The sequence below is a fragment of the Piliocolobus tephrosceles genome, chromosome 14 (assembly GCF_002776525.5).
Source record: "Piliocolobus tephrosceles isolate RC106 chromosome 14, ASM277652v3, whole genome shotgun sequence".
Taxonomy (NCBI): Eukaryota; Metazoa; Chordata; class Mammalia; order Primates; family Cercopithecidae; genus Piliocolobus; species Piliocolobus tephrosceles.
The window spans coordinates 91,308,502-91,330,424 of record NC_045447.1 but is presented as its reverse complement, the minus strand read 5'-3'; the positions used below and the strand labels follow the sequence as shown (position 1 = coordinate 91,330,424).

General features: G+C 37.1%; 1 protein-coding gene across 1 annotated transcript in view; it reads right to left on the bottom strand.

The window, feature by feature from the left end:
• VPS13A (vacuolar protein sorting 13 homolog A) overlaps positions 1-21,923 on the bottom strand; it is a 235,165-nt gene that overhangs the window by 110,864 nt on the left and 102,378 nt on the right. The window contains exons 29-32 of the mRNA XM_026453057.1: positions 13,984-14,151; positions 11,639-11,943; positions 3,985-4,132; positions 334-487 (exon numbers count right to left, since the gene is read on the bottom strand). Of these exons, the coding sequence (XP_026308842.1) occupies positions 334-487; positions 3,985-4,132; positions 11,639-11,943; positions 13,984-14,151 (775 nt within the window). The remainder of the gene's footprint in view (positions 1-333; positions 488-3,984; positions 4,133-11,638; positions 11,944-13,983; positions 14,152-21,923) is intronic.

Genomic DNA, 21,923 nt, shown 5'->3' with positions numbered 1-21,923 from the left:
AATGGAAAATGAGGAGCTACAAGGAAGTCAGGAAAACATGAATATATATTGAGGAATTTTGTTACAATAGGACTAAGAACTTTCAAAGAAAAAAAAATCAACACAGTGACCAATGGACAATTTAGAGATGTCTGAATGGAATTAGCTGATTAGAAAGAGACTTACAAATCTTATTTTGCCCAAACTAAAGAAAAAGAAGGAAAGAAAGAAGGAAAGGAGGAAGAAAGAGGGGAGGAAGGAGGGAAAAGATAGAGGGAAGGAGAGGGAAGAAGATAGAAGAAAAAGAGAGAAAGAGAGGAAAGCAGGAAGAAATTTGAAGTTTTAAAAACATACCTCCTGAATGGTGTGAAGCATTAGTAGTAACTCCACTAGTGGCAATGTATTGGTCTTTTGTTACAGCAGGTAAGGCACTACCATCTTTTTCATACCATATATTGCCATGCAATGTTTTAAAAATAGTTGTTATATCTTCTTGACTAAGAATGAACTGTTAAACAAAAAAGATTTGCTCTTTTTAGCACTGCTACTTCACTGAAGAATTTAACTACAGTTAAAATTCTCAGACGAGAAAAATGAAAGACTGTTTCAATCCTCTACCACATCAATTAAACATTTTTACAAACTAAAATATTCAGTTTTCTAAATGACCATGTGCTCTTTAGTAGCTTGTGAAATATAGAACTAAATTAGGTGCTAACACCAATGAAGTTATGAATAAAGAACTATTCGTTATTAATGTACCAAATAATCTAGTAATTTTAAACCTTTAAAATGAACTTTAAGTAGTTATCTATCTACTTTGGATTTTTTTGGTTAGTAAGCACCTCATTTTACAAATGTAGAATAATCAAAAATGATACATTTGGTTAATCAAAAATTTTAGAGTTCACAATGTGTTTTACATGAATTATTTTATTTGAATCTCGAAAAAGTCCTAGGTATATGGAATATAATCCTGAAATTTATTTATTTTTAGTTAGGTAGTTAGTGACTGGGTCTCATTCTGTTACCCAGGCTGGCATGCAGTCATGCAATCCTAGCTCACTGCAGCCTCAAACTCTTGGGCTCAACCTCCGACCTCAGCCTCCCAAGAGGCTGGGATTACAACCGTGCACCAACGATGCAATCCTGATATTCATATTTATAAGACACTGAACCTAAATGGTTAATATGCTTAGGTCCACATATAAACTAGGAACTAACTCAAAAAGCTAATAATTTCAGGCCAGATGCGGTGGGTCACGCCTGTAAGCCCAGCACTCTGGAAGGCCCAGGCGGGCAGATCACTTGAGGCCAGGAGTTAGAGAACAGCTGGGCCAACATGGTGAAACTCTGACTCTACCGAAAATACAAAAATTAGCCGGGTATAGTGCACACCTGTAATCCCAGCTACTCAGGTGGCTGATGCAGAATTGTTTGAACCTTGCAGGCAGAGGTTGCAATGAACCTAGATCGCACCACTGCCTTGCAGTGAGCCCAGATCACGCCACTGCCCTCTAGCCTGGGCAACAGAGACTCTGTCTCAAAAAATAAATAAATAAATAAAGATCCAATTTCAGATCTTAGCTGTTACAAATTTAGTCCCAAATCAACAGCATAAGACCTGCCTTAATAGCTGTGATGGTTAATTTTGTACGTCACTTTGGCTCAGTCACAGTACCTAGGTATGTGGTCAAACATTAAATGTTTCTGTGAAAATATTTTTTAGATGAAATCAATATTTAAATCACTAGACTCTAGGTAAATCAGATTACACTCCATAATGCAGGTGGACTTCATCCACTCACTTTGTATTGAAGTTAGAAGCCTTTAATAGAAAGAGACTGACCTCCTCCAAGCAAGAATTCGGCCAGCAGACTGCCTTCAGACTTGAGCTCCAACACTACCTCTTCCCTGGGTATCCTTCCTGCTGGCCTACCCCGCAGATTTTGAACTAGGTGGCATACTCAATCATGTACACCAACTCCTTAAAATAAGTCTCTCCCTTTTCCCTCTCTCTTTACATACACACATACTCTCTGTCTCTCTCTGGAGAACTCTAACACAACAGCAATCATGTAAAAAAGATCTTTAAGTTTGGCTCACTTGTAAGTTTGTCAAAACAACAAAAAGGATTAGTTATATTTTTAGCTGTTATGACCCCAAGGAGATAATTTGAATCACACAATATTTAACAAGTTTTACTTGTACCAAGCTTTCTTTGACTGCATTTCAAAGATGATACACTAATTTAGTGTTTTAAAATTAAGCCCATGTGTACCTTATACATACTACCACTGTTTTGGGTTTTTTTAAGCTTTCATTCCTTCATTCTTTTATTCATGACACTTATTTTGTAACTATGTAGCAGGCACTGCAAAAACAGTTCATATAATAAGCAGAAATTAAATATTACAACTTCTAAACCATGTCTTCCAGTTAGTATCTGTCTATCGCATGCACCTCAAATACTGATTATTAATCGGCACTCTTCCTTCACTTTTGCCAGGAGCTCAGTGGAGGAAGTTCAAAGAACTGTAAGGATCCCGGGGCTGCTGATCTGCAGTATCTACATGTCAGAACAGGCTGTGTATGCAACCACCGAAAATGTGACAAGTCAGAAATCACAAGCTGCTCCACTTGGCCTGGATGCGTTAGACTAATTGATTTCACAACCGATTCTAGCCTCTCCCTGACACAGAAGATGAAGCCCAGGAGGGAACAAATATCTGGGCTCTGGGGTGAGCTGCAACAGCAGCTAACCAACTGCTCAGGTGAATTAGAGTAAGGGAAGCACCAACTCTATCCTAGAGGGTTGGCCTCAAAAGGCAGCTGGGCACTTGCAGATTGTCTGCAGCATCACCTGGACGTTCTGTATGGCTTCCACCTGGGAAGAGCACGAGAAAGCAGTGTCTTTGCTGCCCCACACAAATATGCCTAATAACTGGGCCCAGTGGGGTGGCAATTGCCCCAGCATGCTGGGTGGAACATACTATTTATGTTTTACAAATTTCTATCTGTTATCTCACCAATATAAATAGATTTCAAATACTTAAGAAGATAACTTCCATCTCCTACCCTATAAGTTAAAGCAGCCATTATTATCTTACACACTAAGATTTTCATAATGCCATCATGTTTTATGCTCTGAATATACATTTGACTTAAAAGTCTGAAATCTCTAAAATCATGGTTTTCTCTTAATAAATAAAATTTTTACAGAAAGAAATAGGGAAACTGGGAGGTGGGGAGAAGGACTTGTTAAGTAGGTTTCTTAAAGAAATCTCCCAGAGTATATGTTGCTATCACTTCAGCAAAGCATGTGACACACTTTTGACCTTCATCCAGTCAAGGGAAAAAACTATGAACCTGTGGACAGTTCCATGAGAGATCTCTGAAGCAATGTCAACCAATAAGAAGGTAAAACTAAGGTGGTGACACATCTGCCATTTTCATTTTCAATTTATGAAGTCTTCTAATACTTTCTCTTCCTTTGTATAGATTATTTCATATATTTCCATGGCTTTAAATGCCATCTATATGCTGATGACTCCAAAATTAGTATTTCTAACCTAGATCTTTCCAATAAATTCTCTATTAATATATCTAATTGACTGCAGCACCATGCCTATTATTTGTGTCCTTCATTAAATTTACCACAATTTATAACTATTTTAATTATGTGTCTGATTACTTTTTTACTATCTAACTACTACTATACCTTCCAGATCACCATCACCACCAACTCCTGCATTAAACTGGCAAGTTCCATGAAGTCAGAGATAATGTCATTGCTTCCTTGCCATTTTATCTCCAGTAATATTTGTTAAAGGAATAAATGGAGACCATTTTTAAATGAATTATAGTTTAACATAATCACTACTTCAATTCTGATCAATGTGATTATATATATACAAATTCCACTCATATGATGCCTTACATCCCCAAGCAATGTTTTTCAACAAGCAAAACAAAAATTGATTAAGTATCCCAAAAAAAAGTTACCTCCATTGGTTTCAGTTGAGCATTTACATTAAAACAAGGAACTTCCTGGTACCACTCCCAGCATAAATTTCGTTCAACCACCACCTCCAGATTTAATGGCAGTAGTAGATCCAGTACTTCCTGGTATGCATCATTAATAAACTGAGATCTATAAGTAAAGATAACGTTCTTTTAAATTGATTCATATACATTTGGGTAGTTAAAAAAAGATTAACTTAAATGTATCCGTTTATATGCAAATAGCAGAAATCAATAATTTGTTGGGTATAAAGGGAAAAAAATCTATTAGGCTTTTTTTTTAATCTGTCAAAATAAGTTGAGTGATGTTCTATCCCACTAAAAACCTAGGTGACTTACACTAAGCTGAGTGTTCCATATTATACAGAAATAGAGCCAGGCACAGTAGCTTACACCTGTAATCCCAGAACTCTGGGAGGCTGAGGCAGGCAGATCACCTGAGGTCAGGAGTTTGAGACCAGCCTGGCCAACATGGTGAAACCTCCATCTCTACTAACAATACAAAAATTAGCTGGGCGTGGTGGCACGTGCCTGCAGTCACAGCTTCTCAGGAGGCTGAGGTGGGAGAATTCCTTGAACCTGGGAGGTGGAGGTTGCAGTGAGCCGAGATTGTACCACTGCACTCCAGCCTGGTCAACAGAGCGAGACTCTGTCTCCAAAAAACAAAAGGCGGGGGGGGGGGGGAATATGTATTTTTAAAGATAATTTTGTAATATGGTAAAAACTGCGAAAGTATAAAAGTTGTACAGCAAACCATTAAAATAAGAATTATCTCTATATAGGCCAGGTGCGGTAGCTCATGCTTATAATCCCAGCACTTTGGGAGGCCGAAGCAGGTGGAACACCTAAGATCAGGAGTTCGAGACCAGCCTGGTCAACATGGTGAAATCCCGTCTCTACTAAAAATACAAAAATTAGCCAGGTGTGGTGGCGTGCATCTGTAATCCCAGCTACTTGGGAGGTTGAGGCAGGAGAATCGCTTGAACCCAGGAGGCGAGGAAGCGGAGGCTGCATTGAAACGAGATTGTACCATTGCTCTCCAGCCTGGGCAACAAGAGTGAAACTCTGTCTCAAAAAAACAAAACAAAAAACCAAAACAAAAAACCAAAACAAAAAACAAAACAAAACAAAAAACTCCATGTAATTTGTAAACAAACATTATATAAGACATCATTATAAAAACATTTTAATTCACTGATTTAGATAAGTAACAATATCACATATTTCCTTACTTTATAAAAAATAAGTAGTACCATATGAAATTTCTATTTCTATGAGTTAAAATAGCTGAATACATACAATTTCATATTAAGTTGAACTACATTTACCTTTCCAAGCACTTATAAAGGTAAGACTGATACTCAGGAATGAAGAAAAACGTAGTAGGTCAGTTGAAACCCTTCAAGTAACAATGTGACCATAGAAGCCTCCCATTGTACCTCAAAGTAACAATCTCAAAGTGTTACTCCTCAATAATGTACTTATATTTTAATTAGTAGCAAATCCTTAGACTAAAGTATAACACCATGACTGTAGAATTTTGGCAACCATTTAATCAACAGGAGAGCAATATGAGAGTTCATCAGGGATCTCCCAAAAAGCCTGGTACCAAGCCATTTAATTAATGAATGACAGAGTGACAACAAACTTACATATGCCTGCATGCCTGCAGTCTCCACTTAACAGTAACAGGTTAAGAAATCTACGGCCCGGTGCGGTGGCTCAAGCCTGTAATCCCAGCACTTTGGGAGGCCGAGACGGGTGGATCATGAGGTCAGGAGATCGAGACCATCCTGGCTAACACAGTGAAACCCCATCTCTACTAAAAATACAAAAAACTAGCCGGGCGAGGTGGCGGGCGCCTGTAGTCCCAGCTACTCCGGAGGCTGAGGCAGGAGAATGGCGTAAAACCCGGGAGGCGGAGCTTGCAGTGAGCTGAGATCTGGCCACTGCACTCCAGCCCAGGAGACACAGCAAGACTCCGTCTCAAAAAAAAAAAAAGAAATCTAAAAGACCCACAGGGAATGCTGCACACATAGGTTTTCTTTTCTTTTTTTCAGTTATCCTCTGATATGCATATGCAATTATATATGCATCCTATCATAGGCTAGGATGCATATATAATTTTAATGGCCTTATTAGAATAAATGGCTATACTAATAAGTATTTTAATTACCCTTCTATTATTAAAATTTCATAGTTTCCAATTCTTCACCATAATAAATACTTGGATTATTCTCTCTCTCTCTCTCTCTCTATATATATATACGTATGTGTGTGTATATATACATATATATATATATATAAAAGTATATATATCTTTGAGTAAATTTTTGTCCTTTGGACAAACTGTGAGAAAGAAAACTGCTATGTGAAAAGATTACTTTCTTAGGAAAAACTTTTCTTATCAGTACTACCCAATACATGGATTAAATAAACCTTTCCTATGTGCTCCCACATGTAACCTTACACTTTTTCCATCACTGCATTTAACATACTGCATTTCAATAGTTTATGATGTCCTCTGTATTTTCAGTTAGAATGAAAGCTTCATGAGGGCAGAAACTATGTTTATCTTATTCTCTGCTTTTTGTCAGTACTTAGATGATCGGCATGTGCCATTAAATGAATAAATATTTGCTAAATTGCAGTCAAATTGGACTAATGTATAAAGAACCTAGTCACAAACATGAATTCCCATTTTTTAAAAATGTGCTTTCAAATATGTTGTAACTAAACTGCATTTTCTGGGGTTTTGTTTGTTTTTCTGAGGCAGTCTCACTTCATCATCCAGGCTGGAGTGCAGAGGCATTAACACACATCATCACAGCCTCAACCTTCTAGGCTCAAGCAATCCTCCTGCCTCAGTCCCGTAAGTATCTGGGAGTACAGGCACATGTCACCACACCCAGATAATTTTCATATTTTCTGTAGAAATGGGGTTTCACCGTGTTGCTCAGGCTGGTCTCAAACTCCTGAGCTCAAGCAATCTGCCATCCTCAGCCTCCCAAAGTGCTGGGTTTACAGGTTTGAGCCAACATGCCCAGTAACTGCATTTCCAATTACCAATTGTTTTAAAATTATTTCAGGAAAAATTGGTTATACTTTATAACTGAGTAATTCTATTTCTAGGAACTCATCCTAAGGAAATGAATTATCCCAAAGAAATGAGTAGACAATTACATAAGTACTGATGTAATAAAGATGTTAATCATCAATATAGTGTTACTTATAACAGCAAAAATGTATACATATTATAATCAAATTTATAACAAAAGGCAGATTCAGATTTTCTAAAAACTGAGGAATAAAATATTTGGAAAAATTTATGCACTCAAAATAATGACATGGAAAATTTATAGCATATTTTTAAGAAAAAAAGATATTTATAACACAAAACACAATTCTAATTTTTTTTTTTTAATACTTTAAGTTCTGGGATACATGTGCAGAATGTGTAGGTTTGTTACATAAGTATATGTGTGCCATGGTGGTTTGCTGCACCCATCAACCCGTCATCTAGATTTTAAGCCCCACATGCATTAGTTATTTGTCCTAATGCTATCCTTCCCCTTGCCCCCCACCCCGACAGGCCCCAGTGTGTGATGCTCCCCAACCTGTGCCCATATGTTCTCACTTATGAGTGAGAACATGTGGTGTTTGGTTTCCTGTTCCTGTGTTAGTTTGCTGAGAATGATGGTTTCCAGCTTCATCCACGTCCCTGCAAAGGACACAAACTCATTCTTTTTCATGGCTGCATAGTATTCCATGGTGTATATGTGCAACATTTTCTTTATCCAGTCTATCACTGATGGGTATTTGGGTTGGTTCCAAGTCTTTGCTATTGTGAACAGTGTAGCAATAAACATATGTGTGCAAGTGTCTTTACAGAAGAATGATTTATAATCCTTTGGGTATATATCCAGTAATGGTATTGCTGGGTCAAATGGTATTTCTGGTTCTAGATCCTTGAGGAATTGTCACACTGTTTTCCACAATGGTTGAACTAATTTACACTCCCATCAACAGTGTAAAAGCATTCCTGTTTCTCCACATTCTCTCCAGCATCTGTTGTTTCCTGACTTTTTAATGATCGCTGTTCTAACTGGTGTGAGATGGTATCTCATTGAGGTAAACGGCCATACTGCCCAAAGTAATTTATAGATTCAGTGCTATTCACATCAAGCTACCACTGACTTTCTTCACAGAATTAGAAAAAACTACTTCAAATTTTATATGGAACCAAAAAAGAGCCCATATAGCCAAGATAATCCTAAGCAAAAAGAACAAAGCTGGAGGCATCACACCACCTGACTTCAATACTACAAGGCTATATAGTAACCAAAACAGCAAGGTGCGGGTACCAAAACAGATATATAGACCAATGGAAAAGAAGAGAAGCCTCAGAAATAACACCACACATCTACAACCATCTGATCTTTGACAAAACTGACAAAAATAAGCAATGGGGAAAGGATTTCCTATTTAATAAATGGTGTTGGGAAAACTGGCTAGCCATTTGCAGAAAACTGAAACTGGATCCCTTCCTCACAAGCATGGCAGAAAGTAAAGGAGACACGGAGGCACGTCTTACATGGTGGCCGGCAAAAAGAGGATGAGAGCCAAGCAAAAACAGTTTCCCCTTATAAACCCAGCAGATCTCGTGAGACTTATTAACTACCACAAGAACAGTATGGGGGAACCACCCCCATGATTCAATTATCTCCCACTGGGTCCCTCCCACAACATGAGGGAATTATGGGAGCTACAATTCAAGATGAAATTTGGGTGTGGACACGGCCAAATCATATCAACTCTCCACTATCCATCAACATGATTCTCAATCATTAAAATCCTGCTCCACTACCTTTGGTCACACCTGCTTGGCAAAAATTCAGTTTTGTCTCAATCCAACTGACTGTTGGATTCCAAATACAAAATACCAAGTACCACGTGGAAAAAAAAAAAAAAGATGAAGTATTAATTCATGGTTAACAATATCAGCAGGACCCTCAATACATTTTCCTGGTTTCTCATCTCTCTGTCTGCTCCTTCTTAGTCTCTTTTGAGGGTTCCTTTTTCTGCCAATTCTTTAAATACTGGTATTCCTCAGCATTCTTCCTTATATGTCCCACTCTACAAGTTTTCTTTGTGACCGTGTTCATTCCAATGGCTTCAGTGACTAGCACAAATTATTACTAAGGACTCCTAAACCTAGAAGTCTAAACAACATCACCTATGTGTATCACCTAGGCACAAATATTCCACTGCCTTCTGGATTTCTTTCAAGATCTCTCCATGTAGAAGTCATGCAATCACTTTCAGGCTGCTTTGCCCATTAGAGAAACAATTACTCTCTGTATTCTACTGGGGTTTTCTGCATTATTCTCTTATCTCAGTGAAGTGCACCATCATCAAACACTGATTTCCAAGCCTGCAACCTAAAGTGAATTTTAATTTCTCCTCTCCTTTAACTCCCACACCCATTCAATCATCAGTTACTATAAATTCTGGTTAGCTCTCCACTACTTCACTCCCCTACCTTAGACTAAGTCACCTATAATTATTATGTGAGTTACTGCAATAGTTACCAAACTATCCTTCCAACCTCTAGCTTTGTCTCCTTTGGACCTAATTTCTAGAACCTTTTCAAAATATGATCCCATTTTTATGCACCAGCCCCCTATATTTATTAAATAGTACCTACCACAACAACCCAATGAGGTAGGGATAATTTATTAATCCCTTATAAATATTGCTCACTGTTATATTTCTTATTCTTAGCACAATGCCTGGGATATATTTGGTGCTTAATAAATGCTCAAGTGACAGAAATTTCTCCTTCCATTTAAGATGATGTAACATGAATGGGTTTACACTCCTGCTTCAAATAATCCTGCTCTCCAAAAAAAAAAGACAAAATTTATTTAAAATAGTTTTCAAGATATAAGAATCAAAAATGGACAGTGATTCCAAAGAGTTTGGAAAAAAAAAATGAGGCGAGCCCTACGACTGTCTCAGTTTACTACCGTTTTGCAATAATTAACAGTCCATGGTACAGGAAGGGGGAACCCAGGAGAAGGCCAGGAAAGCCCCAGAGTAGAGAAGGTAAGAGATGAGAATCCAAGAGAAACCAAGGTAGCTAGAGTTATGTAATAAAATACCAGACAGAAGAGAGCTACACAGGATTGTAGAGTAACTTAAAATTTATAGCACAATATAAGTACTCCAATTTACAGCACTATATCATATATTAGAAATGTTTCAAATCAATAATCTTAGCTACCACCTAAAAAAACTTATAAAAAGAGCAAAATTGAACCTAAAGTAAGCAGAAAGAAATAATAAATATTGAATTAGAAATCAATGAACGAGAAAACACAAAAACAAAAGAAAAAACAATAAAACCAAAACCTGCTTCTTAAGATCAATAAAACGTATAAATCTCTAATCAGATTGATCAGTACAAAGGCAGAAATTATAAATATCAGGAATGAGGGAGGAGACACCATTACAGATATCAATAAATAAGGGAGCATTATGAAAAACTTTATGCCATCAAATTTTACAACTTAGATGAAATGCAAAAATTCTTTTAAAAAATTAGGAAGGATCGCTTGAGAAAAAATAACTTGAATAGCCAGCCCCAAATGTATTAAAGAAATAACAACTATGATTTAAAAACCTCCCACAAGCAAACTCTAGGATCAGATAGCTTCACTGGTAAACTCTACCTAATACTTAAGGAAGAAATAATACAACTGTACAAAAACTGTCAGAAATGTACACATATCAAAACTTATCAAATGGTATAACATTAAAGATATGCAACTTGTTCTGTGTCAATTATGTCTCAATAAAGCTGCTTTAAAACTATTCAATTGGTCAAAGAAAGTGCAGGAGGGAAAGACAGACTCATCGGAAGCTAAAGAGAAGTAGAGAATGGGAGTTAAGTAAAAAATGAAACAAAAACAAGGTGAAGAGACAAGCAAGAGAATGATATCAAAGAAAAATGACAGAAAGAAGGAAGAGGGCAGTTGAGAAGCATAAACAGAGAAGGATCCAAGTTGGAAAATAGTACATCAATTCAGAATGGGGATTAGAAACAGCACAGAAACACAGAGGACACAGTACAAAAGCTCTGGAACTATTTGAACATTTGTTTATCCCCCTACTTCCCAACCCCATGGTTAATGAATACATAATGTTGCATGCTACTGTTTGTTTGTTTAAATTACAGCATCAGAGCCATAGCACACAACTGATACAGAAGATAAGGTGATACTGTATTTGCAAAGTGAATAAACATATTACGTTAGAAATTCCTCATTTCTTCCATAGCCCTGTAATTTATAATGAACTACAAAGAAGAACAAATATACTTCCTCAGATAATAAATTTTGTAGTTTTCCTAATTACCTAAGGAGAAATTTTCAAACACTTTCTAGGTTTTTTAAAATGCAAAGACTATAATTGATTTTGCCAAAATATACTTAAGGAAGAGAGAATCACTAAATTACGTATAATTAATAAAATAAAACTCACTGTAAACGGACTACTCAAGACATTAAAGTCTTTAACGTAAAAAGTTAGAAAAATACTGCACTCCACACAAATATACTTGTGAAAAACTTACCTGTATAGTCGCATTTCACTCAGCTTTATTGTTATCAAATCAATAACAGGTGGGGGAGAGCTCTGGCTCTCTGTTATCATATGAAAGGTATTTGTCATTGTAATTAGCCCAAAATCAGCAACAAAAACATTTTCAGAAACTGGAGACTGCGGGATGACCACAACTGGGGCTTTGATGTTAATATCCAGTGCCATTCTGGAACTCCTTTGTGCCAGTTCTTTTACACCAGTAGCAGCCATTCCAGCTGCCTGAACAGTTGCCTCAGCCAAAGCTTGTTTAGCTGCCTGAAAATTATCTATAAAAGCCTGTAACACAACACAATTATATTCTTAAGGTTATTAATAAGTAAGACATTAAATATATATTGATATTTCTGGGTTTACCTCCATTTAAAAAAAAACTCTTACTTGATATAACCAAACACTATTTATTCAAAGTCCTACTATCTATGTTAAATCTTAATTTTCTGCCACAAAAACTGAGAAACACAAAGACACAGATAAAATAAAAATCTAGTCCTCAGAACAAAGCTAAATGGGATCGCTGGAATGTCTTACAAATATCTATTTCCCTTATCTCACTTTCTCTAAAGGGAACAACCCTATTTCTCTATACAACCTCAGTGGACAGAGAGCTCATTTATGTTTGTAAGGTAAATAAATAAATAAAATGTCTAAGAAGTTTCAAAATAATTTTCCAATTTCCAAATTCCAAAAAAATACTTCCATGACATAAAATATAATTACCTAGATTTATACTCTTAATTTTCACGTTCAAAGAAAAAACTAACATTTTAGTAATTTCCAAGTATAAGTACAAGAGAGCTCAAGTGACATGATTTTTTTGGTTATAAAAATAAATTAGCTACTCAAGAGGCTGAGGTAGGAGGATAACATGAGGCCAGCAGTTCTAGACCAGTTTGCACAATATAGCAAGATCCTGTCTCTAAAAAAAATTAAAAATAAAAAATTAGCAGGGACCTCTTGTCCCTGCTAATTTAATCTATTTGGGAGGCTGAGGTGGGATTTGCATGAGTTTGAGGCTGCAGTGAGCTAGGAGCACGCCCCTGTATTCCAGCCTGGGGTGCAGAGCAAGACCCCAACTCTTATTAATTTTTTTTTTTTTTAAAGAGAAGAAATTCAACAAGGAATACTTGTTTATCTTTACATTTTTGCATGCAAAATGATTTTATGGCTATAGAAAAACTGCATGATAACCTAAATTTAAAAGATCGCAAAACAGCAACATTATATGGAATTAACCCAGAATTCTGAAATAACAAAAGAGGGCTCCACATTCCCAAATACATTCAAATGAACACACAAATACTTTTCTTGCTTATAAGAATTGTCACACTTGGCCTATTTATTCCACTACAACCTTAGATTTGATTACCTAGTTCACACACTAAAACATAGAGACAGCATTTTAAAAGAATGAATAGTGATGTCATGGAGACAGGTATGACACTCACAGGAAAAAATATCAGCTGACAGCAAGGGAAAAACAAAAACCAAAACAAGCAGAAATAAGAACCGAAATGCCTTAGGGTGGAGTCATATAGGGGTTAAATCTAACTCCTTAAAGTCCCTATATTCACAGAATGACAATGCAATCGAAAATGTGATTTTCTTGGGCCGGACATGCTGCCTGTAATCTCAGTGCTTTGGGAGGTCAAAGCAGGAGGATCACTTGAGGCCAGGAGTTCAAGACCAGATGGGGCAACAGAGCAAGACCCCATCTCTATAAAAACTTGAAGAAAAAAAAAAAAAAAACTTGGTGGTATGTGCATGGTGGTATGTGCCTGTAGTCTCAGCTAATCAGGAGGTTGGGGCGGGAGGATCACTTGAATCCAGGAGTTCAAGGTTACAATGAGCTAGGATCATGCCACTGCACTCCAGTCTGGGTGACAGAGCAAGACCTTGACTCTAGAAAATTAAAAGAACCTTTTCTTACTGATGACTTGAGACCAAAACAAACTTCAATTGTATATTCAGTATTTTTAAATTATAGTTGCAAGTCAGGCAAAATGAAGACTTAGGCCAATGACATATAAAATGAAGGTTCTAATTAATATATAAAATATGTATGATATATAATGTACATATACTTAATGTTAATATATAAAATATGTATTTCAATTAATTGGCATATTCCCATGTCAAAATGATGTTATATAAAGAAGGAACTATACATTTCAATCATTATGTATCATAAATGATACCCAGAAAATTATTTAAAAAATCAGAAAAAATTTCAAGCAGGGAATTCTTATTAGTCTTCATCCATATTTGACATACAGCAATTTCCAACTAGGGTAAAATAAAAAATAATTCAATACTTACCAATATAGAATATAGAAATTTTGTGACAAAAACTACTTCAATGCAACCAACTACTAAATTAACCTGAATGTCAAACACATTCATATCTGTGTATGCAGAACCAGCAGTTGCATCCATGTAAGAAACCATTTTGAAGCTGAAAACTTCTTTTCCAGTGATATAAACAGCCTTAATAAGAGAAAATTTAATTATCACAATCGATTTTTGAAATGAAGTGTTTTCAGTACAAAATAAAACAGTTAAAAATAACAAAACATAGTTAGAAAATCTCCCAAGCATTCACAAGCCAAGTACAAATGAGGCAACAATTCGATTACAACTGCTTTACTGGAACCTACACTACAAAGTTTTACAAATTGGTGGTGGCTATTCCCTTTGTGGGTCATAAAATCAAGGTAGTAGGTCTGGCTCCAGTTTTTTTCCTTCTTTCTTTTTTTTTTTAAATGGAGAAGAGAAGAGGAAATATCTGAATATGCATTTTCATTCTGCAAGTATACTTTTGTAATGAGAATAACCATGTATTTCTTGATTCACTGACAAACGTTTGAAAAACACTGTACATCTACACCTGACTGAAATCTACTCTTGATTTGAGGTATGTGAATAGATTTTTCTGGATTCTCCAAAGGAGTCTACTCCTATCGCTATACTTCTGTTCCTTATCAGGTTGTAAAGGGCCATCTTAATTGCCAACCAGAAATTACCTACAGTGGTTAAAAATCTCAAGCTCTTCAATAACAGCTGAAAATGGTGGAGACAACAGGAGATGTAAAATGTTAAAAAAATTTTTGGAAGAGGGACAGAGCACTAAGCTCACAGCTTTCTCAATTCTCCTAAATGCTAGAAGCAAGCAAGAACAGGGAGCTGAAGAGCCATCAACAAGCACGTCAGTTACAACTACAGAACAAAGAATCCTTCAGAACCAGATGTATAAGTGACCTCTGAAGGCTGAGGTAAGAGACAGGGCTGAAAAGAAGTCTACAGTCCTGCTTCTGCCTAGGGTGCACAAAGCTGGAATGAGGGCCCTTCCAAACCTTAAAAAAAGGAAAAAAAACAAAACAAAACAAAACAGATTAAACTATGGTATCACAACTTTCTTAAAACTATTAGCAATCTGAGGTCACAGGACAACAAAGATCCCTAAAAATCTAAGGACAAACCGGGAGAGACAGAAAATAAGCACCAGTTCACTTGTGGTAGAGAAGAGAGAGATTAGATACTATACAATATAGGTAAGAATAATTCAGCTAAAATGATAAAGGATGAGTGTGGACTAATGTGAGATGCAGAATCCCTGGGAGCCACACACGTGAGGAGCTCTTGAGAAAGATGGGGGCGGGGTGCAAGTGGGAAACAAGATAAAGCTTTCCTCGGTACAACCCTGGAAAAGGTGAGAAGCCTCCACTGCAGAAAAGGCCCAAAGCACCACCAAAATTATCATCTTCTCAAAACAATAGCTATAAGAAACTAGTAAACCTTGTTGCCCTCAGGGCACAGGTGAAAATACAGTATCCTAGGGACAAGTAAAATAAAACTCTGTATCTAGAGGAAGAACAAGAACTCTCCTGGGGCCAGATGATTAGCGGTCTCCCTCTGCTAGGGAAGGGAAGGATAGTCAATCCCACATAGGAAATACGAGAGATATCAATCAGATACCATGAGTCGGAGGGACAGGATGGCCAAGAATACTCCATTTCTGAGACTCATAGAAACAACCCTGGCTAGGATTGAAAATGGACCAGGACACTAACAAGCCTATCCAAACCACTTTGCCTTCTCCCCAAATATGTACCACCAAGCTCACAAGCACTAAGAAACAAGCAGCAGGAGCCTCTAACATCTAGGACAGAGCTAAGAATGCGCAAAGCGAATTTTCTGAGGTACAAGAGTAGAAGAAAGGTCAAAGGCTCAGCACAGAGCAAAATCTGAGCAACACAGCCTCCACCCACCCTAAGCACAAGCTACAACTAAAGGAAACTGAAGCAGTAATGTAGTGAAGGAAATCATATTAATCTAAAATTCAAACCAAGCCAAGCTCAACCCCCAACCCCAAGCTAATAGCTTAGCAGAAAAGAGGCATTCCCATTTCCAGACATAAATACTATGATATTTACCTCAGTCTCTATTATCCTATACATCAGTGGTCCCCCCCCCACCCCCCAGCCTTTTTGGTAACAGGGAGCTGTTTTATGGAAGACAACTTTTCCATAAGAGTGGGGCTCGGGGGTTGGAGGGTGGGGAGATGGCTTGGGGATGAAACTGTTCCTTCCACCTCAGAGCATCAGGCGTTAGATTCTCATAAAGGAGCATGCAACCCAGATCCCGCGTATGCATAGTTCACAATAGGGTTCACCCTTCTATGAGAACCTAATGCCCCCGCTGATCTGACAGGAGGCGGAGCGTAGACAATAATGCTCCCTCACCCACCACTCAACTCTTGCTGTCTGGCCCAGTTCCCAACAGGCCACAGACCGGTACCATTCCACAGCCCAGGGGCTGGGACCCCTGCTATACATAATATGATGTCTGACATTCAATCAGTAATTATGAGATGCCCAATAAAAGCAAGGGAAAAAATTCAAACAAATAATAAAGGAATCAACAGAATCAGACTCATCTATAACATCAATGTTAAAACTAAAATTTTTAATTTTAATTACTATGATTAATATGGTAAAGGCTTCTAGTGGAAAAGGAAAATATGCAAGAATAGATGGTGAATATTATTATAGCAGAGAAAATGGAAAAAAGAAGAGTCAAAAGGATATATTAAAGGTTAAAAAACATGGCAACATAAGTGAAAAATACCTTCAGCGGGTTTGTCAGTACTTTCATCAGAGCCAAGGACAAAATCAGTAGATTTGAAAATAGGTCAAGATAAATTATTCGAATTAAAATGCACTAAGAAAACAATGGGAAAAAAAACTTGAACAGAACATCCAAAGGCTGTGAGACTAAAAACAGAAATCTAGTAAGAATTTTAGGAATTCAAGAAGAGGAACAGGGAACAAGTGGAAGAGGACAAAACAGGGGAGCCGGGGGGTGGGGGAGACAGAGGGAGACAGAGGCAGAGAAACTATGTGAAGAAAACATGAAAAATAATGAAAGCCATCCAAGTAGCTCAGAAAAGCCCAAACAGAACAAATATCAAAACACAAACTCATCTAGACACACTATATATAAATCCTGAAAGCAGTCAAAAAAGATGACAAGTTATGTACAAAGGAACAAAAATAAGAAATGTCATAGACTTCTCATCAAAACTATGTGTAACAAGGAACAATGAAATCACATCTTTTAACAGTTGGAAAGGGGGAAAATACTATCAACCCAGCAAAAATGTCACTCAGAAAAATTAGGGTAAAATAAAAGTTTTTCCTACCTCCCTTCTCATCTGTACCCCAAAAGCTGAGAGAATTCGTTACCAGCAGACCTGCATTATAAGAAATGGGAAAGTGCCAGATGCGGTGGCTCATGCCTGTAATCCCAGCATTTTGGGGGGCCGAGGTGGGTGGATCATCTGAGGTCAAAGAGTTCAAGACCAGCCTGGCCAACATAGTGAAACCCCATCTCTACTAAAAATGCAAAAATTAGCTAGGTGCAGTGGAGCGCATCTGTAATCCCAGCTACGTGGGAGGTTGAGGCAGGAGAATTGCTTGATCCCAGGAGGCAGAGGTAGCAGTGAGCTGAGATTGTACCACTGCACTCCAGCCTGAGCAACAAAGCAAGACTCTATCTCAAAAAAAAAAAGAAAGTATTTCAGAGAGAAATACAAACAATAGAAACTACATGAAGTAGTTACAGAAACAGTTGCAATGAAGAAAAATATAAAACATCTTTAGAAAACTAATTGCTCCAAAGAAAACTGACTAAACCAAATCTAGTAGGTACACATTGTGAGTTTTCAATGTACCAAAATAAAGCAAATTATGATGATACAAAGAAAGACAGGAAACAGGAATTGGAAGTATGGTATTGTAAGATTCTTACACTATACGTACAACAATAAAATATTATTGGAAGATAGACTGTGATTAAAGATATATACATTGTAAAACCCTAGAGAAACCATGGCCGGGCGCGGTGGCTCAAGCCTGTAATCCCAGCACTTTGGGAGGCCGAGACGGGCGGATCACGAGGTCAGGAGATCGAGACCATCCTGGCTAACACGGTGAAACCCCGTCTCTACTAAAAAATACAAAAAAACTAGCCGGGCGAGGTGGCGGGCGCCTGTAGTCCCAAGCTACTCGGGAGGCTGAGGCAGGAGAATGGCGTGAACCTGGGAGGCGGAGCTTGCAGTGAGCTGACATCCAGCCACTGCACTCCAGCCTGGTCGACAGAGCAAGACTCCGTCTCAAAAAAAAAAAAAAAAAAAGAAACCATAAAATAAGTGATAATTAATCAAAAATCAGGCCAAAAGGAGGAATACAAAGAATAGGATAAGCAAAATTAGAACAATTAGAGATGTCAGATTACAATCCAATCATATCAATAGTTTTATAAAATAGTCTAAACACAAATTAGAAGCCAAGAGGTTGTCAGATTAGATAAAAAAGATCTAAATATACACTGCCTACAAAAAACCCATTTTAAGCCAGATGTGGTGGCATGCACATATAATTCCAGTTACAGGGCTGAGGTGAGCTTAAACACAGGAGCTCAAGACCACCCTGGGCAACACAGTGAGACTCCGCCTCAAAAAAACAGACGCACACTTTAAACAAGAAGACATCCATTAAAAGCTAAAGGATAGAAGAAGACAGACCATGCAAATCTAACCAAAGAAACCTGGAATGGCTATATTACTACCAAAGTAGACTTCAGAACAAGCACAGTTACCACAAATAAAGAGACACATTATATTCACAAAGGGGGCATAAAACTCATATATACTTGTATGTACCTAACAAGAGATCGCCAAAACATATAAAGCAAAAACTGAAAGAACGGAAAGGAGAAATAGGCAAATCAATGGTTGTAATCAGAGGCTTCAACACAACCAGTAAACAGAAAATCAGTAGCCTGAATAATTCTATCCACCAACCTACTTGCCCAAATGGAACATTCAACCCAGCAATTGCTAAAAACACATATTAATTGCAAATACACTTGAAATGTTCACCAAGATTAATCATGTATGTTGTGGGCCATAAAACAAATATCAACAAATTTAAAAGAACTGAAACAGTTTCTCCTCTGACCATAATGAATTTAAACTGGAAATCAGTAACAGAAAGATCTGAAAATCTCAAAATATGTAGAAGTTAAATAACATAGTTCTAAATAAACAATGAGTAAAAGAAAGAAGAGAAATTAGAAAATACTTTGAATTGAATGAAAATTAAAAAACAATATATCAAGACTTACAGGATGCAGCTAAAGCAGAGCTTAAAGGAATATTTATAGCAGCAAATGCTTATAATGGAAAATAAAGACGTTCTCAAATCACTAATTTAAACTTCTACCTTAAGAAGAGCATATTAAATCCAAAGCAGGCAGAAGGAAGGAATTTTAAAAGAGCAGAAATAAAATTAAAAACAGAGAACATTCAATTGAAACAAATGCTAGTTACAAATGCTAGTTTTTTCAAAGTATCAATAAAATTGATAAATCTCTAACCAGACTGATCAAGACATAAAGAGAAAAGACAAAAATTACAATCTCACACGCTAAGGGAAAAAAAAACACATGTGAAAGACTACATAACTGCATGATTCCATTTATATGATACTTTGGAAACTGCAAAACTATAGGAACAAAAAGTAGTGCAGTGATTAAAAGGTGCTGGGATGGGGAGAAGGGCTAACCTCAAAGGGCAGTAGTGAATTTCAGGGGTGACAGACCCATTGTATATGCTGAAAGTAAGTTATGCAACAGTATTTGTTTGTCAAAACTCAAAGAATTATAATTTAAAAAGGTAAGTTTTACTGTAAATTGTCTCAATAAATCTCACTTTAAAAATAAAAACTAAACCAAAACAGAAACTAATAAATAATTCTACCCAAAAGTTACTGAGAACCCTACAACCTCCCAAAATATATCAAGCGTCTTCCTGCTACAAGGCTTTTATAGTTGCTCTTTCCTCCACCTGGAATGCTCTTTTGACAGAGCTCAAATTCACAGCTCAGATTTTTTATCGAATGTTTCTACTGTAAAAAAGCATTTCTTGATAGTCCTAACATACCACGTGAATTACCCTGTCACATTACCCTGCTTTCTTGGTTTTCAAAGCACATATCACTCTCTAATATTGTTTTATATTACCAATTAACTACTATTTATTCCACGTGGAGAAGGGCTTTTTATCTTTTGCTGACTATAATATCTCAAATAGGCCAGGCACAGTGGCTCATGTCTATAATCACAGCACTTCGGGAGATTGAGGCAGGTGGATAGCCTGAGCTCAGGAGGTTTCAGGGCAGCCTGAGCAAAATGATGAAACCCCATCTCTACAAAAATCAGCTGGGCGTGGTGGCGTGCACCTGTAGTCCTAGCTACTTGGGGGACTGAGATGGGAGGATCACCTGGGCCAGGGAAGGTTGAGGCTGCAGTGAGCCGTGATTGTGTAATTGGAGAAAGAGAAAATTATATATATATATATATATATAATGATTATATAATATATATAAATTAATTTTTTCTTAATTTACTTACCAGTATTTATACATATATAATTTACATATATAAATGTATAAATTCTATATATATATATATAAATACTGATAAATAACAAAAAATGGAATATCCTCTGCAAGTTACATGAGTAGGGCTATATGACTGTTCCTCTCTGAGTTCAACAGAACAGATTTGCTCAAGACAGAGTTTAGAGCAGAAAGGCTGTGGTCTAGGAGACTTCAGGTACAGAAAAACGGTTAATAAAACACCATATCAAAAAATCGGTATTTTAAGCAAAAATCTATAAATGATGCGGCCTCCACTTCTTTCAACCAATTGGCTCCTGGAATCTAGGCTGTCAGGCTTATACTTACACTATTTTTCTCAAAGGAAACTGACTAGCCTAAGAGCAAGAGATGCTCTCAATTTGAGAAGCCATAAAATTGCTAGACCAGTTCCTGACCATCTACTGTGATGTCTACCTGTCCAAAGTCCCTATATAAAGCTTCAAATTAGCTTTGAATATCTGGGGAAAAATGGCAAAGTTCTTAGAAGTGAAAGAAAGTCAAACTGTCATCAGAACTGTCAACACCAACAGGAGGCCACAAGACATGGAGTAACATGTTTTAAGATCATCTAGAAAAGAAAATCCAAGTCAAGGATTTAAAATCCACTCAAACTACCCTGCAAATATAAATGTCAAGGATTATTGTTCCTAAGAGCTCTGCCTAAGAAATCTACTGGAGAACAAACTTTCGAAAAGTCAAAATGATTGGTGATGCTAGCATAAAGACTAGTGAACTCTCCCATTTGATAAATGAAGAAATGTCCCTACTGCCTCTAGACTTCCCATCAGCCTCTCTGGTGGGCACCCCTCAAAGGTGTTTTGTTGTGTTGTCTCCCCAGTGCTCCATCTGACCAACATGCCTGCAGCTAGAAAGTGGCTATTTTGACTTAAGGCCACTCTCCAGACACACACCTCAAGACCAAATTATAGGAAATAACAACAAATAGCTTCTAACATCAAAAAAAGAAAGATATCCCAAGACAGTGCAAAACAGAAAAGAAAAAAAAGACAGCTACACACTATGTGCCTCCTTTGCAAATACACACCACTAACTATGAAGTATCTTGCCAACCCCTACTCCCAAACCCTGAATCTCATTGTGCCCTGAGATTTAACTATTGATTTAATGAAACACAGGAGACAGTAACATGTTAAATAGCATGAAAACATAATCAGCAAGATACAGGCTATGGAAAATTGTTCAGAATAAGATAGCAAAAAATGGCACACACAAGGGCAGAGAAGAAACTAAAGGAAA